The 27,742-nt window shown below is 40.4% G+C and overlaps 1 protein-coding gene and 1 long non-coding RNA gene across 3 annotated transcripts in view; one reads left to right on the top strand and one right to left on the bottom strand.

The window, feature by feature from the left end:
• CRIM1 (cysteine rich transmembrane BMP regulator 1) overlaps window positions 1-27,742 on the top strand; it is a 945,688-nt gene that overhangs the window by 101,006 nt on the left and 816,940 nt on the right. For both annotated transcript variants that reach the window (XM_040350800.1, XM_040350799.1), the window contains exon 2: window positions 11,652-11,825. In XM_040350800.1, coding sequence (XP_040206734.1) covers window positions 11,652-11,825 — 174 coding nt within the window. The remainder of the gene's footprint in view (window positions 1-11,651; window positions 11,826-27,742) is intronic.
• LOC120937518 lies at window positions 27,302-27,739 on the bottom strand. Its single transcript, XR_005748730.1, has 2 exons — window positions 27,701-27,739; window positions 27,302-27,472 (listed from the first exon to the last, which is right to left on the bottom strand). It is a non-coding gene; the product is annotated as an uncharacterized LOC120937518 (long non-coding RNA).

Raw genomic sequence — 27,742 nt, 5'->3', positions numbered from 1 at the left:
AATAACCCCCCCCCCCATACTCTGCAATAACCCCCCCCCCCATACTCCGCAATACCTGCTAATATGACAGAAAATATTTTTTTTTTTACAGAATTGTCAGTGTTTTTATTTTTTAGCGCAAAAAATAAAAAACCCAGAGGCGATCAAATACCACCAAAAGAAAGCTCTATTTGTGGGGAAAAAAGGACAAAAATTTCAGATGGGCACAGTGTTGTATGACTGAGTAATTGTCATTCAAATTGTGAGAGCACCGAAAGCTGAAAATTGGTCTGGTTAGGAAGGGGGTTTAAGTGCCCAGTGGTCAAGAGGTTAAAGGGACCATATACCAAATATCGGACCCGACCTTGGTGACCTGTGTGTGTGTGTTTATATAATATATAGACTTTTCCACATTTTAAACATGGCTAATGCTATATCTCTCAGTGTCTACATATAAAGCCTGGTACACATGATTTTTTGCATGCTAGTCTTCATATGTAAAATGAAGAGGTTGTCAAAGTCACAAAAATGTTCGTATGACAGAATAACAATTTGGAAGTGATGTATTGTATTTTTATAATTTTTTCGGACGCACTGTACTGAATAAACAAAAATCCATATGATCTGCTATCATAAGAGAAAATTGATCATGCTTGTCTCATCTGATTATTTTGCACGGCTTGTCCTGATCAGCTCTTGCAAGTCGTGTACCAACGATCAGATCATCACAGATCACTTGTAAAGAAACCAAAATTTGTACAATTTTCTAATCGTGTGTATTAGGCTTAAATGTGATATAAAGATTACATACTTGAATAAGTCACAAATTGACATGCAGATTTGGTACAAAAAGAGCAGATTGCCTTAGAAGTAGAGATGGGCAGAGGTTTCCTAATCTGTGAAAAACGCCATAAAAAAATTGTGTAACAATTTCAGAATTATCTTCAACGAACAATTGCAAGGACTTTAAATATATCAACTACAGTACATAATGTCATCAAAAGATCTTGAGAATGTGGAAAATCTCTGCACCAGGAACAAGGCTGAAACACATAATTGAATGCTGGTGATCTTTCAGCCATAATATGGCACTGCATTAAAAACCAGCAGCATTCTGTGATGGAGCATGGGCAGAGCAATACTTCTGAAAATATCTACCTGTGAACACAGTTCGCTGTTCCATTCGAAAAAAAAAAATCTAGTTAATGATCTGTTATGCAAAGAAGAACCCATATGTAAACATGATCCAAAAACACAGTGGTCTATTCTGGGCCAAAGCTCATTTTAAAATGGTCTGCTGCATAGTGGAAACATTTAGTTTTTTGGGCAACCATGGGCACTGTGTCCTCTAAAATAAAGAGGAGAGGGACCTTTCTGCTTATTGTCAGTGCTCAGTTCAAAAGCCTGCATCTCTGATGCTATGGGGGTGCATTGGTTTGTATGGAATGTGCAGTTTGCACATCTGGAAAGGCACCATCAATAATGAAAGAGATCCAGGTTTTAGACCTGCTCCCATCCTGGTGATGACTTTTTAAGGGAAGGCTTAGCTTATATCAGCAGGACAATTCTAAACCACATACTGCTTCTAGGACAACAGCATGACTTCGTAGTGGAAGAGTCCGTTTGCTTAACTGGCCAGCCTGCACTCCAAACCTTTCACCAATTATTTGACGCTTCCTGAAACAAAAGATATGACAAGGAAAACCCACGTCTGTCGAGCTTTTAGAATCCTATATCATGCCAGAATGGGGCAACATTCCTGTCTAAGAACTCCAGCAACTGGTCTCCTCAGTTCCCAGGTGTTTAGAGTGTTGTTAAGAGTGGATGCTGCAGCATTGTAAATATGGCCCTGTCCCAAGTTTTATGAGACATTTTGCTGCCATCAATTTCAAAATGTTTTATACATTTGATATGTTTTCCATTATGAATAAAAAATGGGTTTTTGCAAATCATTGCTTTTTTTTTTTTTTTTTTTGTAGGTTGACAGTATAATGAAATTCATTTACCTGTGTATTTGGCTTATCAAAATGTAATACTAAATTTAATTGTGAGGTTTACATACACATTCAAGTGACACTAAAGGTTCTGTGTTTTTTTTGTTTTTTTTTACCACTGGGCACTTAAAGGGGTTGTAAAGACAAAAATATTTTCCTCTTAAATTAACCACTTGGTAACCGCCCTATAGCCGAAATACGGCTACAAGGCGGTTCCCTAACTCTAGGAGGGCGTCAATATACGTCCTCCCAGAGAGTCAGAATTGCGCGCCCGAGCGGGCGCGCACACGCGATCACCGGCGCTCGGCGGGTCCACGGGACCCGCAGCAACACGGATCGCGGTAAGGAGCCAATGGAAGCGGCTCCTTACCACGTGATCGCGCCGTCCAATGACGGCGCGATCACTTGTAAACAAACCGGCGTCATGTAATGACGCCGGTTCCTCCCTCTCCTCTCTGTACCGTTCGGTACAGTGTGAGAGGAGAGGGGGGGGGAGCGGGCGGCAGCAGCAGCTGCCGCACTGTGGGCTGGATCTGTGACAATTGCAGTCACAGATCCAGCCATCCCTGCGCAGTACTCTGCAATATAAAAATAATAAGCGCTAAAGTATGAGTGCAATACTCTGCAATACCCCACCCCATACTCTGCAATACCCACCCCCCCCATACTCTGCAATACCCACCCCCCCATACTCTGCAATACCCACCCCCCCATACTCTGCAATACCCCCCCATACTCTGCAATACCCCCCCCCCCCATACTCTGCAATACCCCCCCCCATACTCTGCAATACCCCCCCATACTCTGCAATACCCCCCCATACTCTGCAATACCCCCCCAATACTCTGCAATACCCTCAATACTCCAATACCTTGCAATACGTCGCCTATGGGGATTTTTAAGTAGCAACGTTTGGCGCAATTTCACGAGCGTGTGCAATTTTGAAGGGTGACATGTTGAGTATCTATTTACTCGGCGTAACTTCATCTTTCATATTATGCAAAAACATTGGGCTAACTTTACTGTTTTGTTTTTTTTTAAGCACAAAACTGTTTTTTTTTTAAAAACACGCGTTCAAAAAATTGCTGCGAAAATACCGTGCAAGATAAAAAGTTGCAACAACCGCCATTGTATTCTCTAGGGTCTTTGAAAAAAAAGCATATATATAATGTTTTGGGTTTCTATGTAATTTTTTAGCAAATAAATGATGATTTTTACATGTAGGAGAGAAATGTCAAAATTGGCCTGGGTGCTCCAGAACGCCTGATGGTGCTCCCTGCATGTTGGGCCTCTGTATGTGGCCACGCTGTGTAAAAGTCGCACACATGTGGTATCGCTATACTCGGGAGGAATAGCAGAATGTGTTTTGGGGTGTAATTTGTAGTATGCATATGCTGTGTGTGAGAAATAACCTGCTAATATGACAGAAACTAGATTATTTTTTTTTTTTTTACAGAATTTTCAGTCTTTTTTCTTTTATAGCGCAAAAAATAAAAACCGCAGAGGTGATCAAATACCACCAAAAGAAAGCTCTATTTGTGTGAAAAAAAGGACAAAAATTTCAGATGGGTACAATGTTGTATGACTGAGTAATTGTCATTCAAATTGTGAGAGCACCGAAAGCTGAAAATTGGTCTGGTGATTAAGGGGGTTTTCGTGCCCAGTGGTTAAAGTCTGACAGTAGCTGATAAAGTAAAAAGTAATGTTTTGCATTATAACTAGTTTGATACCTGTTGAAATCGAGCTGTTTTATTTACCTCCAGCACTCCTGAATCGTTATTCTCACTGACTTCCTGGTTTGCGGTGCGCATTCATTCTTGCTACATCACGGCCTAATGGGAACTACAGTTCCCATTAGGCTTAGCCTCCATGCCTGTGAGGGATGAGAGAGCATCTTCACGCAGGGCTTTAGTCATAGGGGGTGGGTGAGCACATTCTGCTTTCCACCATGCAAAACGGCTCAGATGCTGGTGGAAAGCAAGAAGAGCAGAGACAGGAAATGGCATTTTCAAACCTGGATTACTGTATTTTGGAGGTCAAAAGGAAAAACGAGGTAGGTGATATTTTAAATGCTCTTGCTTACAGCAATCAATTGATCTAATAAAAAAACGAACCTTTAGTGTTCCTTTTAAACCCCCTTAATAACCAGACCAATGTTCAGCTTTCGGTGCTCTCACATTTTGAATGTCAATTACTCAGTCATACAACACTGTACCCAAATGAATTTTTTGTCCTTTTTTTCCCACAAAAGGGGCTTTCTTTTGGTGGTATTTAATCGTTGGGTTTTTTATTTTTTGCGCTATAAAAGAAAAAAGACTGAAAATTCTGTAAAATTCTGAATACTACCGATTACTGAATACTACCGATACTGAAGCGGTAGTAAACCACTGACAATTATTAATTTTATTTTTTAACCTGCAAGGTAAAGCAGTAATAAAATGTGCCTTAGAACGAAGCCCTGCCATCAGTGAGCTGTCACCGCTAATATGGCTTCCATCTTCACCTGTCTTCTGGGTTTACAGACTCTGGCTGTGTGACTAGCCGGGGCTGCAATGACATCACTCCCGGACATACGCACGGGAGCCACTGCTTGCAGCCCGGGTGGCTATTCCTTCAGAGCCCATGCGCCAGTAATGTCACAGGCTGCATGTACATTAAATATTTCCTAAACGGTACACGTTTAGGAGATATTTACAGCAACTATAGGTAAGCCTTATTATAGGGTTACCTATAGGTAAAAGTCATGTATGGGAGTTTACACCCACTTTATTATTCTGGCTCTCTGCTGCAATTGCATGAATCCATGGCTAGTCAAGCAGGTGGCACTTTAAAATAACATGACTTCTATGATTTTTTTTTTCTTTTCTTATCTTTATTTTCCAATGTATAGCATTTTTCTTGCTGTTTTGAAAAAGGGGTAACTTTGGGTAAGAATTTTAAGTTTTTACCTAGAAATTTACTTCTGCTATCTTGTATCTTGCAACAAGTACTACAAATGTAGCAGTCAGGTTTGTGGTGTTTTTTATTTTTTATTTTTTTTTCCCTAACAGGGAATGTTCTACGGAGGCAATGCATTTGAGATAACTGCACTCTATATTTTACTGTTGCCATAAGATAATTGGTAGTTGTAGACCTATACTAGAAGGCATTAAATAATAGGTGTACTATTATGTACACTCATCTTCTTTCAATTGGACCCATATGTATTGTACAGGTCGATATCACTCACCTGTAAAAGCAGAGACACTTTTTTTTCCGCAAGCCAGCTCTTATGGTGATTGTGATAGCCACAAGCCTTCACCTGGATGAAGTCAAGACATAGTAGCGTTTTTAGGTGGGCTTACTGTATACGGAAACGTGTCCCAGCACAAACCTTGCCCTTCTCTCCGACAAAAATGCCTCATATGCTGCGCAGCGGCTTTACGCATTTAATGCAGCTGGTGTGCGAAGTCCAATACAGTGTGGAAAACTGACTTCTGGAGTAATCTGTTTTCAGGCACGCTTTGAAACCTCGGATGGAGAGAGTGGGATGAATTACTTTTTTGACTCATTTGCTGTGTGTACATTTTGGCTTAAGCTGCTGAGCTTTGTAAAAAGGAGAAAAACATGGGGTGTAGGGAGGAACGGATCATATGTGAAAAGGAACCCAACATTTCACTTGCATAATGCATACTTGCCAATACTGTGGTCATAGCTTGTAGGGTATGCTACCTGCTGGTAGAAGCTACAAGACAGGCTGAAGGTAGACGATGCTCAAACATGGTCAGGAAACAAGTTTAAGATCAGATGTCAAGCAGAATTAAAATGAAGTGAAAGAATGAATCAAAAATCGTAACCAAAAAGTGATCCAAACATGCGAAGTAGCCATATTATTTTTCAGTGATGCGTCATGTTCGATTGCGATTGCTTATATTGTACTCTGTGGCATGGTATTTAACATATGAATTGATAAAATTCACAATGTCGCATGAATGAGAGCAGCCATGTCGTACATTTTCACAGTGAGCTTGCTTAGTAGATATGCATGGTACTGTGTGAAGCAATGGATAAAATGCAGCTTGCAGTCCTTTTTCCTTGCATTCTGGGGTAGGAGAAATGAGTCTTGAACAGAATAAGGAGGGTTTGTTTGTATATGCATTCTGCTTGCATTGTAAGATGCACTAAAACTTGGATGGTATAAATGAGTCCTGAATGGCAGCCAGACATATTTGCATGTTCTGACAGCTGAACAATCTTTGTGTTGTACAGACATGTACCTCTGCATCAGGCAGATGTGCACATTTTGTAATTGGGAAGCTGGTTAAAAAAAATAACTAAGCCCAAAAAAATAAAAGTACTAACCGTATATTTCTTTAAGACTGTTGAGCCAGGCGATGTCAGGAAATATTGGCTGCATGCTCCTCCCAGTGTATGTAGGCACCTTTCTGACGTGACCGAAGATTTTTTTTATATTCTGTGTTTTGTAGGTCTCTTTTTTTTTTTTTTGGGGGGGGGTAATGGTTGTCGTCATCATTATCACTTTATGTGATGGGAAAAAAACGTTTTTTTTTGTGAAGTAAAAAACGACGTTTTTGAAACTTCAATTTTCAAAAACGACGTTGCCTACACACCATCGTTTTTTCACAATGCTCTAGCAAAGCGAGGTTACGTTCACCACTCTTTTCCATTGAAATTCGCTTCATAACTAGCTTCTGGGCATGCGCGGGTTTAAAAACGTTGTTTTAAACATTGTTTTTTGCTACACACGGTGATTCTTTGTGAAACAAGACCTAAAACGATGTTTTCCCCCACACACGGTCATTTACATTGACGTTTTTAAAAACGTCGTTTTTTTTTTCATCACATAAAGTGATGGTGTGTACGCGGCATTCGAGATCTAAACGGTCCTGCATTGTCCAATGCTGCTAGGTGTGGTGTTTCAGCATGGCCAAGATTGGAGTTGGCATTCTTACCATCTGAAGTGAGGCCTTTGGTCTAGAGAGGCTACCGACCAACATTTTCACAGGAGGCAGTCTTGTAAGATTAAGACTCCTTTCACACGGAAGCCTTTTTCAGGCGTTAAAGGGTTTAAAATTACTGTAAAGCGCATGAAAAACGCATCCCTTGCCACCCCAATGTGAAAGTCTGAGTGCTTTCACACTGGGGCGCTGCAATGGCAAGACATCTTTGGGGTGGTGGAGGAGCACCGTATATACTACTTCTAAACAGCTGTTGACCATTGCAGTGCCCATTCATTTCAAAGCGCTTCAGCAGTGGCGCTACACGGGCTAATTTAACCCTTTCTTCGGCCGCTAGCGGCGCGCTTTTATCCCAATAGCACCACTAAAACGGCAGCTAAGTGCCACTAAAACTAGCGGTGCTTTGCCACCAGCGCTACCACGCTCAGTGTGAAAGGGCTCTTACAGAAGGGCTGTATATGTTTTAAAAGCCAGATTTTCGTAGATGCCTAGTCAGAGCAGATGTCTACATTGTCTTTTAACTGATGCTGATTGAAACTTGTGCAATTCAAAGGTGGGTACACGCGATATGAAAATTGTGTGATCGATTGTCCAGTTTTCCCCAATGTTTCAAAGCAAGTTGAAGCCAAGGATCGAAATGTATGAAAATTCTTGTATGACAGAAGCTTTTTTTGTTTCTGATCATACACAGTCTTTTGTACAGTCTTTCCCGTACGAAAAAAGTACACCTTAAACTAAAAATGTTCGTTCTGTTCACATATTAGAAAAAATCTTGAATTTGTCCCTATGGAAATTTCCGTTTGGAAAGTCTGAATTGGATGTTGAAGTTGTGTACACACTATATAAAAATTGAAGGACCGTGCCTCGTACAGTTTTTCTTCAGATTTTCCTAGTGCGACTTTACTCTGGACTGACTAGCATTTTAATTCTACAGTTAAGCATGATTGGTATGGGGGAGAGCTTGCAGGGCTTTATTATTATTAGTGCTGCAACTACCTTTTTTTCATAATCAATAAGTTGGCCGATTATTGTTTTAATTAATCGATTAATCGGATAATAGCCTTAAAAAAAAAAAATATTTGGGGCCAATTTGTTGTTGGGCAGATTACAGAACACAAATTGCCGCAAAAACACATTACATGCTTTTCTGCAGCTTCTCCATTGAAGTATATTGAACCAAAAAAAAGCAAAATAGCACGGTTTTGCGTTAAAAAGTCATGTATGTGAATGTGTCCCATAGGAAAACATGTAAATGAACTGTAGTGTGTTTCTGCAAAAAGCACCAAAAAATTGAGGTGTGACCCAGGCCTGAGATGTTTAGTAACATAATGGGGCTAAAAAAACAAAAAGAACAAAAAGAGCAAATAATCGCTACTGTAAGGGGTACTGTAAGCTACTGTAAGGGGTTCATTTTTTTTACTGTGGGACAGTGAAAGTGATATTTACAGTAGCGATTTTGCTTTTTTGTACTATAAAAGGCTAATTTTAGTTGTTTTTTTAACCCCATTATGTTACTGGCCGATTAATCGATTAATGAAAATTGTAATAGATTAATTTCTTAATCTATTAGTTGTCGATTAATCGATTAGTTGTTTCAGCCTTAATAATTATTATTATTATTTAACAAATCCATTAAAATCCACATTGTCACATATCTAAACATTGAATAAATCTTTATCCACATCTTCACATAATTAAAAGCTTGCTGGGCTTTTAATCATGACTTTAACGATCTTGCGATTCTCCAAGTATGGTGATCTACATATTTCCAAATTTCTGAAAGCTCTTGTTGGTGAGGTAGGTACCTGTAGTAGTTGTCCGAATTGCGCTGTGACCTTGCTGGGAAATGTGTGAGACTATGAGAAATGTTGCCACAGCAGTATTCTTCTTGGTTTTACCAGCTGCAGTTGCATTGGTTCTTCTAAATGTCTCTTGCAGAGAAAATAGTAAAAATACATCCTGCTGAGAAAGAAACATTGATGTGGCGGTAAAGCTGTGACTTGTTCTTACTTTCCTGTTTATAAGTGTGTTTTTTTCTTTTCTTTTCTCTTCTTTTTTTTTTTTTTTATGCAGTGGAATTCAGAAGAGTAAAAGAATAACATGCTACCCATCACACACACAAAGTGTAGAACACGTTTACAATGTTCTTTATACTTTATTAGTGTTTTTGTGTTGCAAAACAAACACTTTTGTATTGTTTCTCTGTTGCCAGAGCAGCCAGTGGACTCCTAAAATCTTTGTTGCCAAGCACTGCAATTAAGTGATTTGCTTGGCCTACAAAAGTTATGTTTCACTTGTTTTCTTGTGTTATGGCTTGTGTAGGTGGGCATTGTTTTTGCATGCAGGTTTACAAATCTTCATTTACTTTAATAGTGCATGTCCTTTCTGAAGTCACACTTGACCTGAATTACTTTGCATGTCTTTGATTGCAGCAGGTCTCATTAACCACTTCAGTCCCGGAAGGATTTACCCCCTTCATGACCAGAGATTTTTTTTTTGTGATTCTGCACTGCGTCGCTTTAGCCAACAATTGGGCGGTCGTGCGATGTTGTACCCAAACAAAATTGACGTCCTTCCCCCCCCCCCACAAATAGAGATTTCTTTTGGTGTTATTTGATCACCTCTTTGCTATAATTTCCCCAAAAAATACATAAAAAAAAGAAAAAAAAATCCTCAGTTTAGACTAGGTATTCGACATAGTTTGGTAAAAAAAAAAAAAAAAATATCGCAATAAGTATATACTGATTTGCGCAAAAGTTATAGGAGAATGGGGGATAGAGTTGATTTTTTTTACTAGTAATGGCAGTGATCTGCAATTTTTTTCCTTTTATCAGAACTGCAACATTATTGCAGACACATCGGACACTTTTGACACTGTTTTGGGACCATTGTCATTTATACAGCGATCAGAGCTACACATAGCCACTAATTTACTGTATTGATGACACTGACAGGGAAGGGGTTAAACACTAGGGGGAGATCAAGGCGTTAAGTGTGTGCTAGGGAGTGATTCTAACTGTAGGGTGGATGGTCTCACGACAACATGACGAGCAGTAGATCCCAGTTATGTTGCTAGGCAGAATAGGGAAATGACTTGTTTACATAGGCATCTCCCTGTTCTCCTGCTCTGTGATACGAATTGCAGGCCGCGCTAGGCGGCAAATTTTAAAGGGGTGTACAGGTACGCCCATTTGCCTGCCCCTGCCATTCTAAATTGGGGTGCGGCAGTCAGCAAGTGGTTAAAGTCTGTTCTTGTTGCAGCCAAAGCAAGTAAGCTGCAGCCTCATCCTGTTTTTTGTGTTCAAACATGCATGCCTTGAGTAGCACACTTAAAAGACCATCTACACAAACCCTTACTTTAAAGCGGTGGTTCCCCCTTAAAGCGGTGGTTCACCCTAAAATCCACGGATGCACGGGTGAATATGCTGTACTAAGGTATGTACAGCAGGAAAAAAATAATAAGAGCCTTAATCGTGATGGAATGTGGGGGGGCAGTGGAATAAAAAAAAAGTTGTTTTTAAGGGGGAACCACCGCTTTAAGCAAATAAATAAAATATAACTAAAGGCAATTATTTTTGGATAGAAAAGTGAGGGATCAGAACATCTTTCAGTTTTTATGGCTGTCTGTTCAACTGTTAAGGAGATTCACACTCCATTTGTCCTGTTTACTATTCTCCTTGAATGTGAAAGTAAAAGAAAAATCCAAAATTGGGTTGTTCTCAGAAAAATAGAGGGCAAATCGTCCAAAAAGGACACTAGTTCTTGTGACCCGAGGGTTCCCAAGAAACCTTTAATGGAGTTCCAGCCTTTTTTTATGTTTATTAAAAGTCAGCAGCTACAAAAAGTGTAATACGTTTTAATAAACATACAACTACCTGCTCCACTGTCCAGCGACGCGGCGCCCAGAGCTCCGCCCCCCCTCCCCTCTCCGCCTCCATTCTAACTGTGGGCACTCGACCGTGACCGCTTTCGGCTTCACGGCCGGGCATGTGTCCCAGGTGATCGGCTACAGGGAGGGGCCGCCAAAAGGCGATATGACGTGTCGCCTTAGCAGACCCTGAGCGGAAGTAGGACAGGAAGTCCCACTCCTACTGAAGCCCCCCCCCCAAAAAAAAATGACATGCCAAATGTGGCATGTAAGGGGTGAGGAGTGGTTTAAGTGGAAGTTCCACTTTTGGGTGGAACTCCGCTTTAATTTGCAGGAATTTATTTTCGCTTCCTTTTTGGCTCTGGTGCAACACAGATGGTGGAAAAAAATTAGACCGGTCATAACCCTCCCTTACTCTATCTCATATGAAAAAAAAAGTTTTGCCTATAGTTCTACTTTAAATACTTTAAACATACAATGCAGACTTTCCTAAATTATCAGAAATAATAAACTGATGGTGGTTTTTCCTTTCTTCATACAGTCTTGGGCTTAGTCTTTCCTTCCAAATATTCAAATTCTTATGGGGTTTAGGTGAACATTGGTTTGGCGTAAACTCATTTAGGATATGGTGCTGTTTTCCCAAAGACAATTTTATATTAACTGGATCATGATGGAATAATGTAGGAACCGTAGGTTATTCATGTATGGTACACTTCATTATAATTGAACAGAGTGTCTGCTTTTTCTCGCTTTCCAAAATGTATTGATATAAATAGATTTAGAAACAATATTTCACTAGTTAAAGGTATACCTGAAGAGACCATTCAATTTATCAATATGTTTGTATTTTAGATGAAAATTGGGATGATGACCAGCTACATGGATTCGAACCTTGCAATGAAAATTTTGTGACGGGATGTAATATTATCAATGGAAAATGTGAATGTGACACTATCCGGACCTGTAACAGCCCCTTTGAATTCCCAAACCGTGACTCCTGCCTGACAGCACTGAGAAGAATTGAAGGTAAGACTCTCTTCTTTTACGGATTCATTTTGAAGAGGAGGTTTTTTGGTCAGTGATACCAAGTTGGTGTGAAGTGACCAGTAATTTTTGTTTTTGTGCTTGTGGTAATGATGTTTAACAATTTGTGAATATAGCCTTTTGTTTATCAAGGTTTTCGGGCTACAAATTTGTAAAATGTAACCAGACATGGACACTGGGAGTGCTAGACACGTGCAAAAAATATGAATTGAAGTGCACACTGCTTGTCGAGTAAACCCTGTCCCTTTTTACCCTAACCAGCCCTATTTAACTCCGCCTCCTTTCCTTCTTCCCATAACTAATATTTTCCTGATGATTCAATTTTTTCTTTGTTTTTGTAACCATTAGGCCTCTTGCACACTGGATGTTGTTATAACATTCTAAAAAACGGCAGTAACTTTAAAGTGAGTTTTTCAGCGTTTTTGTGGTAGCGTTCTTAACGTTTTTAAACTTTTTTTTTTCCATCAATGTGGTCAAAAACGTTAAAAACCGATGAGCCGCATTTTTGAGCTTTTATCAGCGTTTTTGAACGTTGGAGCGTTTTCACAGCTCACATAGTTCTCTCAGGTTTATTTATTTATTTTTTAACAGCCAAAAACAGTTGATGACAGCCTATGTGTGCATGGACACATAGGATAACATGCTGGAGAGTATGACTGTAGAAGAAAAGTCTGAAGCTAAAAACAGCAGCTGTAAAACCACTCCTAGTAGAGTGGTTAGCGTGCAGGGCTGGCAATGCTGTCTCCCGTAGGTTCGGATCTTGCGTCGGAGGCCCCGCCCAGACAGAAAAACGTGTGCAACTTTTTGGTTTCTATTTTCTGTCTGTTTTTGTTTCTATCCATGTTATTCTTTTTAGTTATGCAATAAAAGAGCACACCATTTTAAAAAGTCTAATTTTTATTTTTTTTTGTTTTAAATAGAGATGCACCAAAATTTTAGTGGACAAAAATGATATCTGCTTTTTGCTGATAAGAGAAAAAGGTGCCGATAATGGCGCCTGAAAACGCACGTGATTTTACTGTGCTTATGGTGTTTTTCATATGTCACAAAAATGATATCAAAAACGGAACACGGATATTATTGATGCGTTCTTGCTGCTTATTTAATGCATTCCAACAGAGAAGTGTGTTTTTTTTTTTTTAAATTACCAAAAATGCAGCAAACAGGATTTTTAACACAACAGACCCGTGTGAAGACATGCACAGAATTTAAAAAGATACATTTTACTTGAGATTTTCTTGCGCTAAAGGTGCCAATAATGACTAATTAAATTAATATTCATTTACATTTATGATCTTAATTAAAAAGTCAAACATAAAATAATTTTATTAAATTGCAGTTTTCGGCCAAGTGCATGCTGCGTTTTCGGTTTCGGCACCAAAATTTCCATTCGCTGCACCTCCTAGTTTTAAAGCATTTAATATTTTGTCTATTTTCCATTGTGAATAAAATATTTTTGAGATTTGCAAATCATTGCATTGTTTGCATCATGTAGACTTTACACAGCGCCCCAACCTTTTTGTGTTGTTTTTTTAGTAGATTGTTAAAAAAAAGAAAAAATAAGGTGGATGCATTCCTAAATACACAAAATATAACTGAACGTTAATTGAAAACCGCCTCGCATTTAAATACATTTCACACTGGGCAGTGCGCTTGTGGGACATTAGGAAAAGTCCTGCAAGCAGCATCTTTGGGAGCGCTATACACAGCTCTCCCAAAACTCCTTGCCCATTGAAATGAATGTCCAGCACCTGAAAAGCGCTTCGGAAGCACTGCAACACGGGCGCTTTTAACCCCTCCTTGGCCGCTAGCAACCGAAAAGTGCCGCTAAGACGAGCTGCGCTCGAGCGCTACCTCAGCCCCAGTGTGAAAGGAGTTCGATTGTTGTTCCAGGGAATATACAATTGCCTCCTGGAGGATCAGGAAGAAATTGTTAGGCGGCTGGAGCAAACCGGACCATGCTTTTTATATGTTTTTTTTTTTATTTTCTCTGGATCAACTGCAACCCTAATGGTTACAAAAACAAAGAAAAATGAAATCCTTGTAAATATGGACGTTTTTTGTTTTTTAATTTTTTCTACGATTGATGTGTTTTATTTCAACCTGCCTAACTATGTAATAATGTTCCAAGTATTACAGTTACCATATTTATCGGCGTATGACGCGCACCCTAACTTTCAGGAAAAAAATACTTTCCACCGCCCCCTGCGTATAACACGCAGGCGCAGTTTACCCTCTATTTTCAGGGATAAAAAAGGTGAGTGTTATACGCCAATAAATACAGTATTTAATAAGGTAATAACATCTCTTAAAAGCTGGTAAGAGAAGAAGAAAGCGCTCAAAGAACATATTGCTAGTATTTGTAGCTGCTGACTTTTTTTGGGGGTAAATAGTGATGTCATCTGACTAGTTAAAGAATCCTATTGGGTGTGTGGCCAGAATTAGGATGCTTATTTAGCCTTCTATATAGCATTGTTTTCCCAACTGGAGATGCTGTATGGAGTCATATATATTGGATACCAACCTGTTGTTCAAAAACCTTACTGGTAAGTTGAAATTCATACACCTCGCTCTAAAAGCCCAATGCCATTCAATTTTTTTTTTTTGTGTAGACTATAAAACCTTATTCCTAGGTTTCTGTAAGTTAGGCTTTTAAATATCACGGTAATGATGGCATGGGTAGAAGGAATACAGTGTGTAGGCTTAGACTCTATATAGCTCCTTTAAGCCACGCACAATATTTAGCGCACGCTGGTGTTCTATACGTGCTGCATGTTTTCTCCAACTAAAGGGGTCCCTCTTAAGTCCCAAAGTTGGGTATGAGTAAAAATATTGTTTGTTTGTTGTGTGCCTTAAACCCTTTATTTCCTGCCCTGTGTCCCCGGTGTTGGGCTCTAAGAAGAGGGTGGCTCATACCCCATGAAGTGCATCTCACGTGGCTGCTTTGACTTTGTGATGGTCTTTGAAAAAAATTGAACGTGTTGGCTGTATTAAAACTTCAACGCCTGTAAATGTATTTAAGTTTGCAAGGGGAAGAAAAAAAAAACCTCTATCTACATTTATTATCTTGGGCATTCTGGTGCTGTAAATAAAACAATATAATTTGCAAATAGATTTGTTTACAAACAAGCTTGTGGAAAGTACGGTTTTTCGAAAGAAATGATTGTTTGAGATTTGTGATGGATAGAAGCTGCAGAGAACGCAGTAGTTTGATAACAGAGTGAGAGTGGCTTCATGTGTCTATCACGGCTCATTTTCATGCTACTTACACCTCCCTGTGTTTTATGACTCGCTCTCCTCCTGTATTTCAAGCGGTTATGTACAGTCATAACATTTTTAAGAATAGCTTTCTTTAGTTAACTATATTTTGTCTCATGTTGTTCTTAACTTTACCTTGCATTTTCTTTCTGACGTTGGCAGTATTGCGTATTAATCATGTATTACAACATCCTTTTTAAAGGTGCCCATAAATGTGTTATTTACATTAAAAATGTCCCCACTGTCAGAATACACTAGTGTGGCATTAAAGATCTCTGCATCACACGTTTGTATTTTATTTGGGTATCTGTCAGATTATTTTTTTTTTTTTTCCATCCAACCCACTTGAAAGAAAAGGAACTGAACATGTATACCATTGGATTCTCAACGTAGAGTTCAGACAATATGATGAATCAATGTCTGTCCAAGTAGTACATTCTTTATTAAAGAGGTGCTAAACTCTGGAAGCTGTGCCCAAAAGATGGCAGACTGGGGGCAAAGGACTAGTTAACAATATTGCCTGTGGTTCTACCTGCAGCTGATGGTTTCCTTATTGTGTACTACCTCTATCTAGAGGCAGCCATCTGGGTTGGGCTAGTCCTTAACATTCATTGCTCTGCACTGTCTCCCTGGGGAGGCAGACCTCTTGATAAAGGCTGAGTTTTGCTTCTTTGTGTCCGAGCATCCAATTAAGGAGAACAATGGGTGACACTGGCAAATCTCCTAGGACTAACAGTCGGAGGCAGCAGTGTCTTAGATCTCACACTGCATATATACAGCTATGAGGCTATAGTCACACAAGTGTGTAGGTAGTACAATTTCCTACCAGGAAGTGCACTACTATTTTTCAGGAGGAATTTTGGACAAAATTTGTGTATTTTCAAGCTGCTGCTGAGGCAAAAGGAACAATTCTAAATGTTCTCTAATACATGGAAAATATTCACTTTTTGAGTTCAGTCCTACTTGCTTATATGTTAATATTTATTGACTTGCTAGTGCTGTGCTTGGATTTTTTGTCCTTATTCCAGGGTTTTAAAATTGGTAGTGAAGATCTGAAGCTAGCACAGATGTTATCATACTGATTTATATACAACCCTTGGTTCCAAATCTGATAGAAAATACTAAATAATTTGGATCTTTCTCATTAATTTTGATAGGGGTGGACTCGTGTTCGTGGCAAACTTGCCCCTGTGGTCAGAACCTGGTGTGGGCCTGTTAAATTTGGTTATTTTTTTTAACCTTTTACCCAGGCAGATATAGGAATTATATAGGCTGAACTTGGCAAATTGATAGCCAAAATAATTGCAGAATGAAACCCATGAAGATGCAACCTTATTAGGATGCTATATACGTTTTATTATGTTGCGTACTATGCAGACAATTCCACTTCTTTTCTCACATAATGGCGTTCAAAGGTCGAGCTCCGCTTTTTTTTTTTCATTGCTAAGCATTCTCTGAATGGTCCCTGTCTAGTGTTTGATCTTCTGTGTTCAGAATATAAATATGAAATATACTTTGAATGTCTAAGTGTTTGTAATGTGCTGCATGCAGCAACCTGTTGGGTATAATAATTGTGTTATTTCATTTTCTAAGCTAATGTAAAGTGAAATCTTTTATATTGGTTACTGCTTTTTAAATAAATTAATTGATAATGCTGAGCTGTGCACAGTTACATGACTGTTTATCCCAAGCCCATATATCCTGTACTGGTTCTGGAGTAGTAAAGCTTGAGATGTCATAACTAGAATGCAGTATATGAGTTGGGGGGGGGGGGGCTTCCATCAGTTTTCACTTAGTCAAGTGGCCTTTTCTTTGCTGCAAACCTCCACTCATGTGTAAGTAACCCTTGAATGAATGAATGACTTGTATAGCGCAACGCATGCGAACTGAATCGCCTCTGGGCGCTTTTTCCAGCCAGTATCTGCTTGGCTGGTGCGGTCATTTTTACCCCGTAGGATCATGACACGCTAGGGACACACAGTCATACACACATATATACATATATACTGGGCCAATTTGGACGAGATCCAATTTACCTACCAGCATGTCTTTGGATGACCTTAATTTGTATGACCTGCATTTCACCAGGAGCTTGGTTTACACCTAGATTGTAGTGCCTTTTATAAACAGGTATTCTGATGCCTATAAGGAATTCCTGCATATTTTTTGAGAACATAGATTTGAAATGTGATGCAGTGTTCAACTGTTAGTCTGAAAAACATAAATTGACCAAATTCTACCTTAAGGATATAAAACGCGTCATATGGAAGAAAAAAAACACTCAATTCGCCTAACCTCTGTAGTAAACAGACAATCAACTAAATTGCCTTTATTTTTTAAAGTGCGTTGCTGGATATATGACATCTCTTACCAGTGTTGGCTTAAAATGTAAATGTAATGATGGTAAACAGATGGGATCAAACAGCAACAAAAAGGCACGATATGAGTAGATGCTTACTAGTTTGGTCTGCCTATCTGCTGAGAGCAAAATGTTACGTTTAAAATTTTTTTGATAATTCCACAGCTTTTAATAATAAAAAAATTACACGCGCACATACAGACTACCTAATACAGAGATTTTATTGGAGATTTTTTTTTTTTTATTGAACTTTTCTCATATTGACCTTTGTTTCCAAATACCCCCTTGTTTTTTTTATTTTTTTTCATCAGATTGATTTTTCAACCATAGTGTCCAGTTAGTTCTCAGCTATAGAAAACACAAATCTTCAGGAAGAGATTTCATATCTCCTGGCCGCCTACATGAGAAGATTAGAAAACCTCTGCTAGGGGGAATAAGTTAATCAATGGGCATGTTTGTTGTCACAAAAAGGCTCCAAGGGGGATATTTGTTCTAAAATGTTGCACGTGATCAGTATTCGTGAGCAAGTCGTTCTAACACCATAACTCTTGTGTCATACTAGATTAACAGTCATTTGAAAGTAAGAATATCGTGAATTACCATTAAATATCCAGGCTGTATTTATTGTGAGTTTTCATAGTATACCTGTGTCCTACTTTAACTTTTAATTCTAACTATGGGCATCGTATATTGCTAAAATATCTCTAGAGATCACTCTGCTGGTGAACTGACATTGAGAGTTGAATTTGACCATAGATATTAGATGCAGAGATATTAAAGAATATCCTCCTTTCCATAAAAAAAATAAAAAAATAAATAGCACTGACTTTCATTGTCTTAGTTTGCCATAGTGTTGTCAGGAGCAATATAAAATACAGCTAGGAAATCCCTTCCCAGCTGATAGACTAAGCTTAATGGTCTGCAGATGGTGTTGATGAGTGTCATCATAATGATCACTTGATTGGGTAACAGTCATGTAACCTTTGGATATCTTATAACTGACTTTTTGCAAGTGTATCTAAAATTTTTACTTTATTTTAACTTGTAAGCAACAAATGTCGGAAAAAGGTTTAGTCTTTAAGTGGTTAAATTGACCTCATTTACAGACTGAAGTTCGTCCCTTTAATCTAAAAGAACCAAGAGATACTTTGTTAGCTGACAGTTGGCTCTCTGCACTGAATCAAAGAAATGCTGTGTTAAGATCGGGAAGGGGGTTGAATTGAGATTGTGATTTATTTTTTATTTTTTCTCTCTAGTACAGATGGTATCGGGACGAGTGTTCTTCTTTTTTTTTTTTTTTTCTTCAAACCTGCGTGTTCTGAGATTTTTCTTTCTCTTTGAACTTCTGATAGAGTTGTTACTCGGACTTCATCAGCATATTGATTTGACGGACTGCAAAACAAGTATACTTTGCATTGACGACATAGCATCCCCCACGAGCCTTTCATGATTTTTCACCAAGCCTCTGTTTTGCAACCAAATTTTTCTGCATTAGAATTTCCAATATCTTGTACTTGAAATGTAGCCCTTTGCGATAAAGGTTGTAGTATAGTCTTATTGGTACATTTTTGATTAGTCTTATTTTGAAAATCTGGATTTAAATAATTCATAAAAGAAAAGTCAATAGTTGGCCTTGAACAGAAATAGTAAAGACTGTTCCTAGTAACAGAGCTTTAGCAAACTATGTCAGTCGGTGGTATTGAAACAGTAATGAACAGGAATTCATTTTTTTTTTTTGCCAGATTTAACAATTTTACATGAATATTGTAAACTGCGGTTAGAAATGAGAATCGATGGAGGGTTTGTGTAGATAGTTATCTCTGCTCTTCTAATTACCACTTATAAAAGTTTTCTGCAGTCAACTTATTGCCCCCTTCTGCTTCTTTTCTGTTTTCGCTATTAGCACCATATAGGTCACTTGACATATCGCCAAAATTCTATTTAATAGCTAACATTTCTCAAGCAATGCGATTTTGATTTCCACAAAGTTTCTTTTTTTACGTACTTGGTATTTTTCCCTGTTGAAGATACAGAGAACACAGTGATTTTGAGTTCATCCAACATGTAAGTATTAGTGGAGATTGCCCAGTGTGAGGTAAATATGGATGCACACAAAAAATAAGGTCAGATATTTGAGACCTCATTCTTTTTTTCTTTGGTATAGCAAAACTAAGGGAGTGCAAATTGTCTGTAGCAAATTCTACATAATGAGAGAAAAGTTTTGGGACTTTATATGAGGCATAAGACCAGTCAAGTCAATTGTCTCTATCCCTATTAATATATTAAAAAGCTCTGGGTATGCTGTGCACTCTTTTTTGCATCATGTTTGATGCTGCAACACAAGATGCCTCTATTTATGTACAACATACCATCCCACTGTAACATGGGGTTTTCATTCCCGGGTTCTGTTCTGTATATCTTTTCGGTCTACACCGCCTCAGCTCCTGGGAGAGATTCTGTCCGCAGTTTATCTTCGATGCTCACAACGATATATTACACCCCTGGTCATTGTACATTCTCCTTACGTCTGCTCCTGATGAATGGATAGAATTCCATGAAACGCAACATTTTAGATGCTACATTTAGATGTTTACACTGAGCTTTCAGATGTGTAGAACATGGATTCTTAATCTATTCTTACTAATGTTTGGACAGTTTCTGCCTGCATTAATCACGTTGAGTTCTATTTTATAAGAGAATATGAATTGATGAATTTTGCATATTGCAAGCACTGGACCATCACTATATGTGTTCACTTGTAAATATAGGAACTTATTTGTTCATTTTATACTTATGTGTGCCATGAGTATGTGCATTTTTACATGGAATAAATACATCATCAGTACAGAGAGTGCAAAGGGGTGTGTGCATATCCCATATGGTCTTTTAAAGAGGTTCATTGAAAGTCATGGTGTGTCTGGAAAAACTGTCACCATGTAAGTGGTGAGGTGAGGAACGGGGCTTGAACAGACTGTATCTAGCCAGGACAGAGCCCAGCTTATGCAGGGATATTGGTGCGGGTGGGGGGTGTAAAGGAATCGGCAGATGAAAGTACAAGGTGGAAAAGAAGGGTAAAGTAGAACAGAGTGATTTACTTTCAATAAGTTTTTATTAAATATTTCATATAGGAATACAGTCATCATATATACTTCTCGAAAATAGATATGGCACCTAGGAGCATCAAATAGCCGAATGCTAATAAATCTTGTAACGTTTAATACAATTAAATAAAATAATTCTTTGAGGAAAAAACAGAAGAAGTAGTGACTGTCTGGTAGGCTAAATAAAGTAGTAAAATGAACTACCCTCATGACCTAAGAAGGTCATTCTAAGTAAACTGTGGCTCGGATTTGAGGGCAACTCGGAGACCAGACCCTCAGCACCCCGTATGGGATCCTGCTGTGCTAAGGGAGAGGTCCCCGACCCCCGCTCCTCGCCATCCCCCCCCGCACCACTCCCACTAGTGCGGGCGAGTGGAGTGCAGCGGGATGAAAAAAACCCACTATGAATTTCCCCTTACAACACTTGCTATAAATAAAGGAGTCTAACAAGACATTAAAGTGTCAGTATCATCGACCGTAATCCTGTGAAGATCGCTTGGTTAAAAAATAAAAAACAAGAGGATCTAGTACCAAAGGGATAGTCACATAAAGAAAATAGATTAGGAAATAGATAGAAGAGGAGGGAAAGAGGTAAGGGAAGGGAGGGGATCTAAAGTGTCTAACATAGGACTAGGCGGCAGTCAAGCTGTGACTTAAACGGGTGCCAAAGGAACACCGATATAGTCAGCCCAGGGTCCCCAGGTCTCAAGAAACATCTCAGAAGAATCCTCCAGTATGCTGGATAACTTTTCTTGGGTCATGACCCATGAAATTTTTTGCTTAGCAACCGATACCATCGGCTTGGGTTGTTTCCAGGATTTTGCAATGGCTATTTTGGCACCAAGCAGAATAAAGTGCACTAATTTTTGAGTAGGTTTGGCCAGTAGAGGGATATGGGCATTCAGGAGAGCTACCTCTGGAGACCTAGGAATCCGGGTCCCTGTCACTGTGAAAATCATGTTGAAGATGATTCTCCAAAAGGAGCGGATCCTAGGACACTCCCACCATATATGGGCCATAGTGCCTCTCAGCTGACAACCCCTAAAGCAATTCGGGTTTCCACCTGGGTACATGACCGCTAATCTGGAGGGTGTGAGATACCATCTAGTAATGACTTTAACACTAGCCTCCATCAAGGACGTTCCCTGTATACCCCGGAATGATCTAAAGAATGCTTTATGCCAGGATTCTTGGCTAATATCCATACGGAAGTCAGCCTCCCAGGCCTCCATATAGGATGTTTTGGTTGATGGATGAGCGAGGGCCGCATAGATTGCCGAAATACCACCTCTTCGCTCCATGGCTTGGCCGCACCAGATTTCATATGATGTAAAGTTAGGGGGTAAAGGTTTTGATTTCCAAATGGCATGCAGGAATTGTGAAATCTGCTGAAAGTGGGCCTTCTCCGATTCAGGTAGTTTCAGGGTTTGAATACAGAAAGAAAGGGAAATAGGACCACTAGGGGTAAAATACTGTCCTATCCGATACAGTCCCTTATCCGTCCACCATTGAAACTCCTCAGATCGCAATCCGGGAGGGAAATCAGGGTTATTAAAAATACGAGCTAAAGGACGGATAGAAGAGATAAGGTTGGTGCTTTGTCTAAGGCGATCCCACAAGGCAAAAGATTGGGACAACACTGGGGATAAGATAGAAGGGCGAGATTTAATAGGGATCCATAGAAGGCAGTCCAGCGGTATGTTGGGGACTGCTTGTTCCTCAATGCTGACCCAATCCGGTATATTGTGTTTGTCATATATAGATGAGAGCTGTGCTAATCTAGCTGAGAGGTAGTAATTGTATAGATCAGGAAGGCCAAGCCCACCTTTGCGTTTATGTCGAAAGAGTGTATCCTGGGGTATACGATACCCCGATGCGCCCCAAACGAACTTAAGTAGTTTGCTTTGAAAAGATTTTAAGTGATTCCTTCTAATTGGGATAGGAAGGGAGCGAAAGAAATATAGGAGTTTGGGGAACAGAGACATTTTGATCGAGTTGATCCTACCAATCCAGGAAAGGTTTAGTTTAGACCAATTGAGCATGTCAGTTTCCAGTTTTTTGTACATGGGGGGATAGTTAAGGTTATAGAGAGCCTCGGTCTTGGCTGCTAAGGTGATGCCTAGGTATGTTATAGTCGACTCACTCCAGATAAATTTAAAGGAATGTTGGAGGCCCTGAACTTCTTGGGGACTTAGAGATATATTTAGTGCTTGAGATTTGGAGTAGTTGACCGAGAGGCCCGACAGATTAGTAAAGTCGTCTAGAATACGACATAGGTTGGGGAGGGTGGTAATGGGAGAAGTCAAGAACAATAGAATGTCGTCCGCAAAGAGCGCACATTTATGAATCTGTTCCCCACACTTGACTCCTAATATGTTGGGATTCTGTCTTATGGCAATAGCGAGAGATTCTATCGCAATAGCAAATAATAATGGCGACAGAGGGCAGCCCTGTCTCGTGCCTCTCTTAATTTCTATGGGTTTGGAGTAGTGACCATTTATCCGAACAATCGCCCTAGGGTGTGCATACAGTGCTCTGACTATACCTAGAAACCCGGACCCGAAGCCCCAACGTTCGAGAACGTTGAAAATGTAAGGCCAGGAAACAGAATCGAAGGCCTTTTGGAGATCCAGTGACAATAAAAACCCCTTCTGGGGGGTCCCTCCCTTCCAATTGGTTTGTAGGATCGATATTAAGTCTATTGCCCGTCTAATTTGGTCTGGGCCTTGTCTGCCCGGTATGAATCCCACTTGGTTACTGTGTACATACTGTCCAATAAACCCCGCCAGTCTGTTGGCTAAAATTTTTGTGAGGACCTTAAGGTCATTGTTAATAAGGGAAATTGGGCGGTAATTCTGGACATCTTCAGGGTTTTTGTCAGGTTTGGGGATAACTGAAATGAAAGCCGTGTTAATCTGGGGGTCAAAAGGGTTGCCCATGGTTTTGGAGTTAAAGAATCTGACCATATGGGGTGTGAGTATATCTACGAAGGATTTATAATAAGGAATGGAAAGACCATCCGGTCCCGGAGCTGACCCCTTACGGAGACCCTTGATCACCTCCCTCACCTCATCCCCTGTGATTGGGGAATCCATTATCTCCCTATGAGCCCTCGAGATAGAAGGGGTGGGGAGGCCATCGAAAAATTTGGAATATAGGTTCGTCGAGGGCGGTGTATGAGAGTCATAGAGGCTTGAATAAAAGCTGTGAAAAGCTTCCAGAGTCTTGGAGGGATTGGTCGTGGGAGGATCCCCCCCTATTTTAATTTTAGGCATGGAGATCAGTTTGGTTTTGGGGGAAAGTTTGGATGCGAGCATGGGTCCAATTCTGTCAGCTTTGGTGAAGAATTTGTGTGCACCCCATCTAATTGATTTTTCTGCTCGAGTTGTCAGAGCTAGGTTCAGAGCCAACCTTGCATTATCAAGCAGGGTAGTAGGGACTCCCGTAGGATTCTTTTTATGCATTTCCTTGAGGGAAGAATATTCCTTTTCCAATTTCTCTATATCAGCTAATCTTTCCTTCTTAACCCGCGAGGAGATCTGTATAAGCTTACCCCTGATATAGGCTTTGTGGGCCGCCCAGAGTGTTTCCTCGGACACTTCTCCAGTGTCGTTGAGCTTAAAATAGTCCAATAGGGCAGAACCTATCTCCTTGACTCTGGCCGGCTCAGAAAGTAGCGACTCATTCAATCTCCATAACGTGCGCGAGCCTTCCCTGAGGCCTAGTTTAAGTGTGATAAGAACTATGGAGTGGTCTGATATAGCAGAGTCCCGTATGGAAGCAGACAGTACTGCCGGTAAGGTGATGGAAGGTGTAAGAATGTGATCAATGCGAGCATAGGTGAGATGTGGGTGGGAAAAGTGAGTGTAGTCTCTCTTAGAGGGGTTGAGTTCCCTCCAGGCATCCGCAAGGCCAAAGCTATGCAGAAGCCTGGCGATTTTGAGGCTTTCTCTCGATGGACGTATTAGTCTAGACCCAGGCGGTTTAGTTTTGTCCAATCCATGATCCAGGGCCATATTGGAATCACCACCAAATACTATAGTGCCTTCCAAATTAGGGGATAGGGCCTCAAGCATCTCCTTGAAAAATTTTGCTTGTCCCCTGTTCGGGGCGTAATAAGATACAAATGAGAATATTTGATCCCCTATCTTGCCTTTTAAAAGTAAAAACCGCCCATCCGGGTCAGAGATGTCGGAAGTCTTAACAAATGCACATTTTTTGGAGAAAAGAATAGCCACCCCTTTCGTTTTGTTTTCTGCACTGGCTAAATAAAATTGGGGAAAATGCTGATGAAGAAAAGTAGGGCTGTATCGGATAGGAAAGTGAGTCTCCTGTAACATAATGACATCAAAATGGAGAGATTTATATTGATCCAATACCTTCCTTCGTTTAATCGGGGAGTTGATACCTTGGACATTTTGGGAAGCAATGCGGAGCTTAAGATCACAGGAGCTAGCCATGGAGTTCAGAGGTGGCCCCCCAGCTCATGCACCCCCCACTCACCTGCTGCAGTCTCAGGACCAAGAAGGATCTGACCCCGATCGCAACAACCTTCACGAGGTCTGGAACCCCCGAGCTGATTCTGTTAACTGAGGTACCTGGAAGCAAAGCACATGTTAGACCAACATAAAGATGCTTAGGGATCACGGGAAGAGGGAGGGGAAGACAGGAAAGGACAGAACCAGAAAGGTCTCCTGAAGTAAGAAAAAGGAGCGCTAGGGAGGAGAGGCCCCAGACGCTCATGTAAGTGAATTCACAATCAGCTCTCCCCAAACCAGGGAGAGCCGTCCATCCCTCGGAGACCATAAGTCGACCGAAGGCTGGAAGGAGGCGCATAGGGACCAGGCCCAGGCCGGGCGCCCATGAAAATGGGATGATCACATGAAAAAAAAAATAGAACGGCTCACGACACACAATACATCCCTAACCTGGGAGTAAAGACATAGAATAAAGTCAACCGGTCTAGCATATCTGGGAGTATAGAGCACACTTGAACCTAGAATCCAACATTTTAGTAGAGACTAGGAGAGAAAAAATGAGAAGAGAAGAAACACCACACAATGAATGAAATCGAGTAAGACAAATCAAGTCAGTTTGTTCAGCTCAGCCAAGGTTTAGCACAACGGTGAACAAAAACCTGCTATTCAAGCAGGAGAGGTACTACTTCAAGTTGTTCCATCATCTTTAGCCTTCTTGTTTTTGTTCTTCACCCATAAAGGAGATGGAGGGCTAGTGGGAATGGCTCGTTTATTAGATCCCTGTCCTGTGTTAGACGTGTCCATTTCCGCTTCTTGTGCAATGATCTTCAGGCGAAGGAGCAATGCCTCACCGTCTGGTAGATTGGAAAAAGCGTATGGTTTGCCTTTGAATTCAAACTTGACTGCAAAAGGGAAGGACCATTTATATTTGATCACTTTCTGGGTAAGAGCTAGGAGAAGGGGCTTCAAGGATCGACGTCTCTGGATGGTGGACGGAGATAGATCGGTGAAAAGTTGTACCTGATGTCCCTGGCACATTATGTTTTGATTAGATCTTGCTTGCCTCATGACCTCCTCCTTTATGAAGTAATGATTGGGTTTGGCGATGATATCCCTGGGGAAACCGTCTTTCCTGGGAGGTCCCAGGGCTCTATGGGCTCTATCCAGCTCCAAATGATGGGGGGCAACAGACCGGACGAGATATTTAATTAGGTCCTGCACTGCTTCTGGCACATTCAAAATGGTCTCAGGGAGCCCACGGATCCTAATATTCGCTCTTCTCGATCTGTTCTCGAGGTCATCGATACGAGACATTGCAATGTCCAGTTGGTCTTGTAGTGTTTGTATTTGGCTGAAGTTTTGTGAAGTAGCAGCCACTGTCTCCTCCATTTTGCTTTCAATAGCTTCAATTCTGGAGCCTAGTGAGTGAAAGTCTGCCTTCAAATCCCCTGTTATTTTTGCAGCCGTTTGTGATAGTCCTCTCTCCAGAAGCATAGAGAATTTGAGGAATAGGTCATCCATTGAAGCTGCAGAGCCCTGTAGCTGTGTGTCATGGCTGAGGGGATTTTGTGTCAGCATCATGTTAGCTCCCACCTGTAAGGGAGGTGATTCAGCTCCCTCTGACTTGTTTAATAAGCCTATGGCTTCCTGGGATATAGAGCACCCCTGAGGGGAATTCCCCACTGCCTCTGGGGAAAACTGCGGTGGGTAGAGGAAGGGCTGCATCGGCCTGTGTGTCCCCTTCTCATTTAGGCTGTGTGAGAGGGCTTTAGGCTGCTGCGTGGCGGCCATCTTGGTTTTACCTCACGGCGTTCCTCCTCCGATAACGGCCTGAATTTTCGTCCTTTCTTTCCGCCTAAGATGCCTAAATGTGCCCGCTAGCCCGGGGAGTCAGCTCGTGTCGTTTTTGGCGCTTAACTCCGGCTGTGAACCGAGCTATGGGCGCCGCTGCCTGAGCCTGGAGCGGAGCGCACGGATCAGGCGTCCATCACCGCCGCTCGCGCATGCGCACTTTTTGAACAGAGTGATTTAATAAGCTGCTCCTTCTCAAATTTCAAATCAGTACCCCTAAGGGCTCTGCTAGGGTCTTCTAAAAAGTTGTAGCCATTTTTCCTTTCAAACCAATAAATAAATGAGGCACAGATACTCAAATCAATGAACACCACATCCCGGTATAAACCGAGAGAAGAAATTCGGGAGCAGGTAACAAACCCTGGGATTTTAACGGTGTTGATGGTGGAAAATCAATCCAAAACAGTAAGATAAATACAAAAATAATAATTTATTCATACATAAATTTTACATATAACAAAATACAAGACAAGACATGGATGGTCTCATTGATGGTAATAGCGACTAAAGTCGCAGAGGAACCTGTTGGAAGGGGCCCGACATGTTTCGCTCGTTGAGCTTCATCAAGGGCAATACAACAAGCTATAAAATGAAGAAAAAGAAAACAACAAGAATAAGGAATTGTATATATTGCCAAAAATAACAACAGTTTGAAAAACAACAACAAACCGCTGCTGTTAAAATACAAAATACATAATGTATATTCAAACAAGATAAACAAGGGTCAAATATTTGTAATACACGTAGTTCATGAGAATACAAGGGTCACATAAACATTTTGTACAATGAAAGGACCGTGAGCAGACTTACCTTTTATCCAAAGTCCAAGATCATCCAATTACATTAAAATCA

The sequence above is a fragment of the Rana temporaria genome, chromosome 4 (genome assembly GCF_905171775.1).
Source record: "Rana temporaria chromosome 4, aRanTem1.1, whole genome shotgun sequence".
In the NCBI taxonomy this organism is placed as follows: Eukaryota; Metazoa; Chordata; class Amphibia; order Anura; family Ranidae; genus Rana; species Rana temporaria.
Note: the sequence above shows the minus strand (reverse complement) of the source record. Positions and strands in the feature narration are given on the sequence as shown.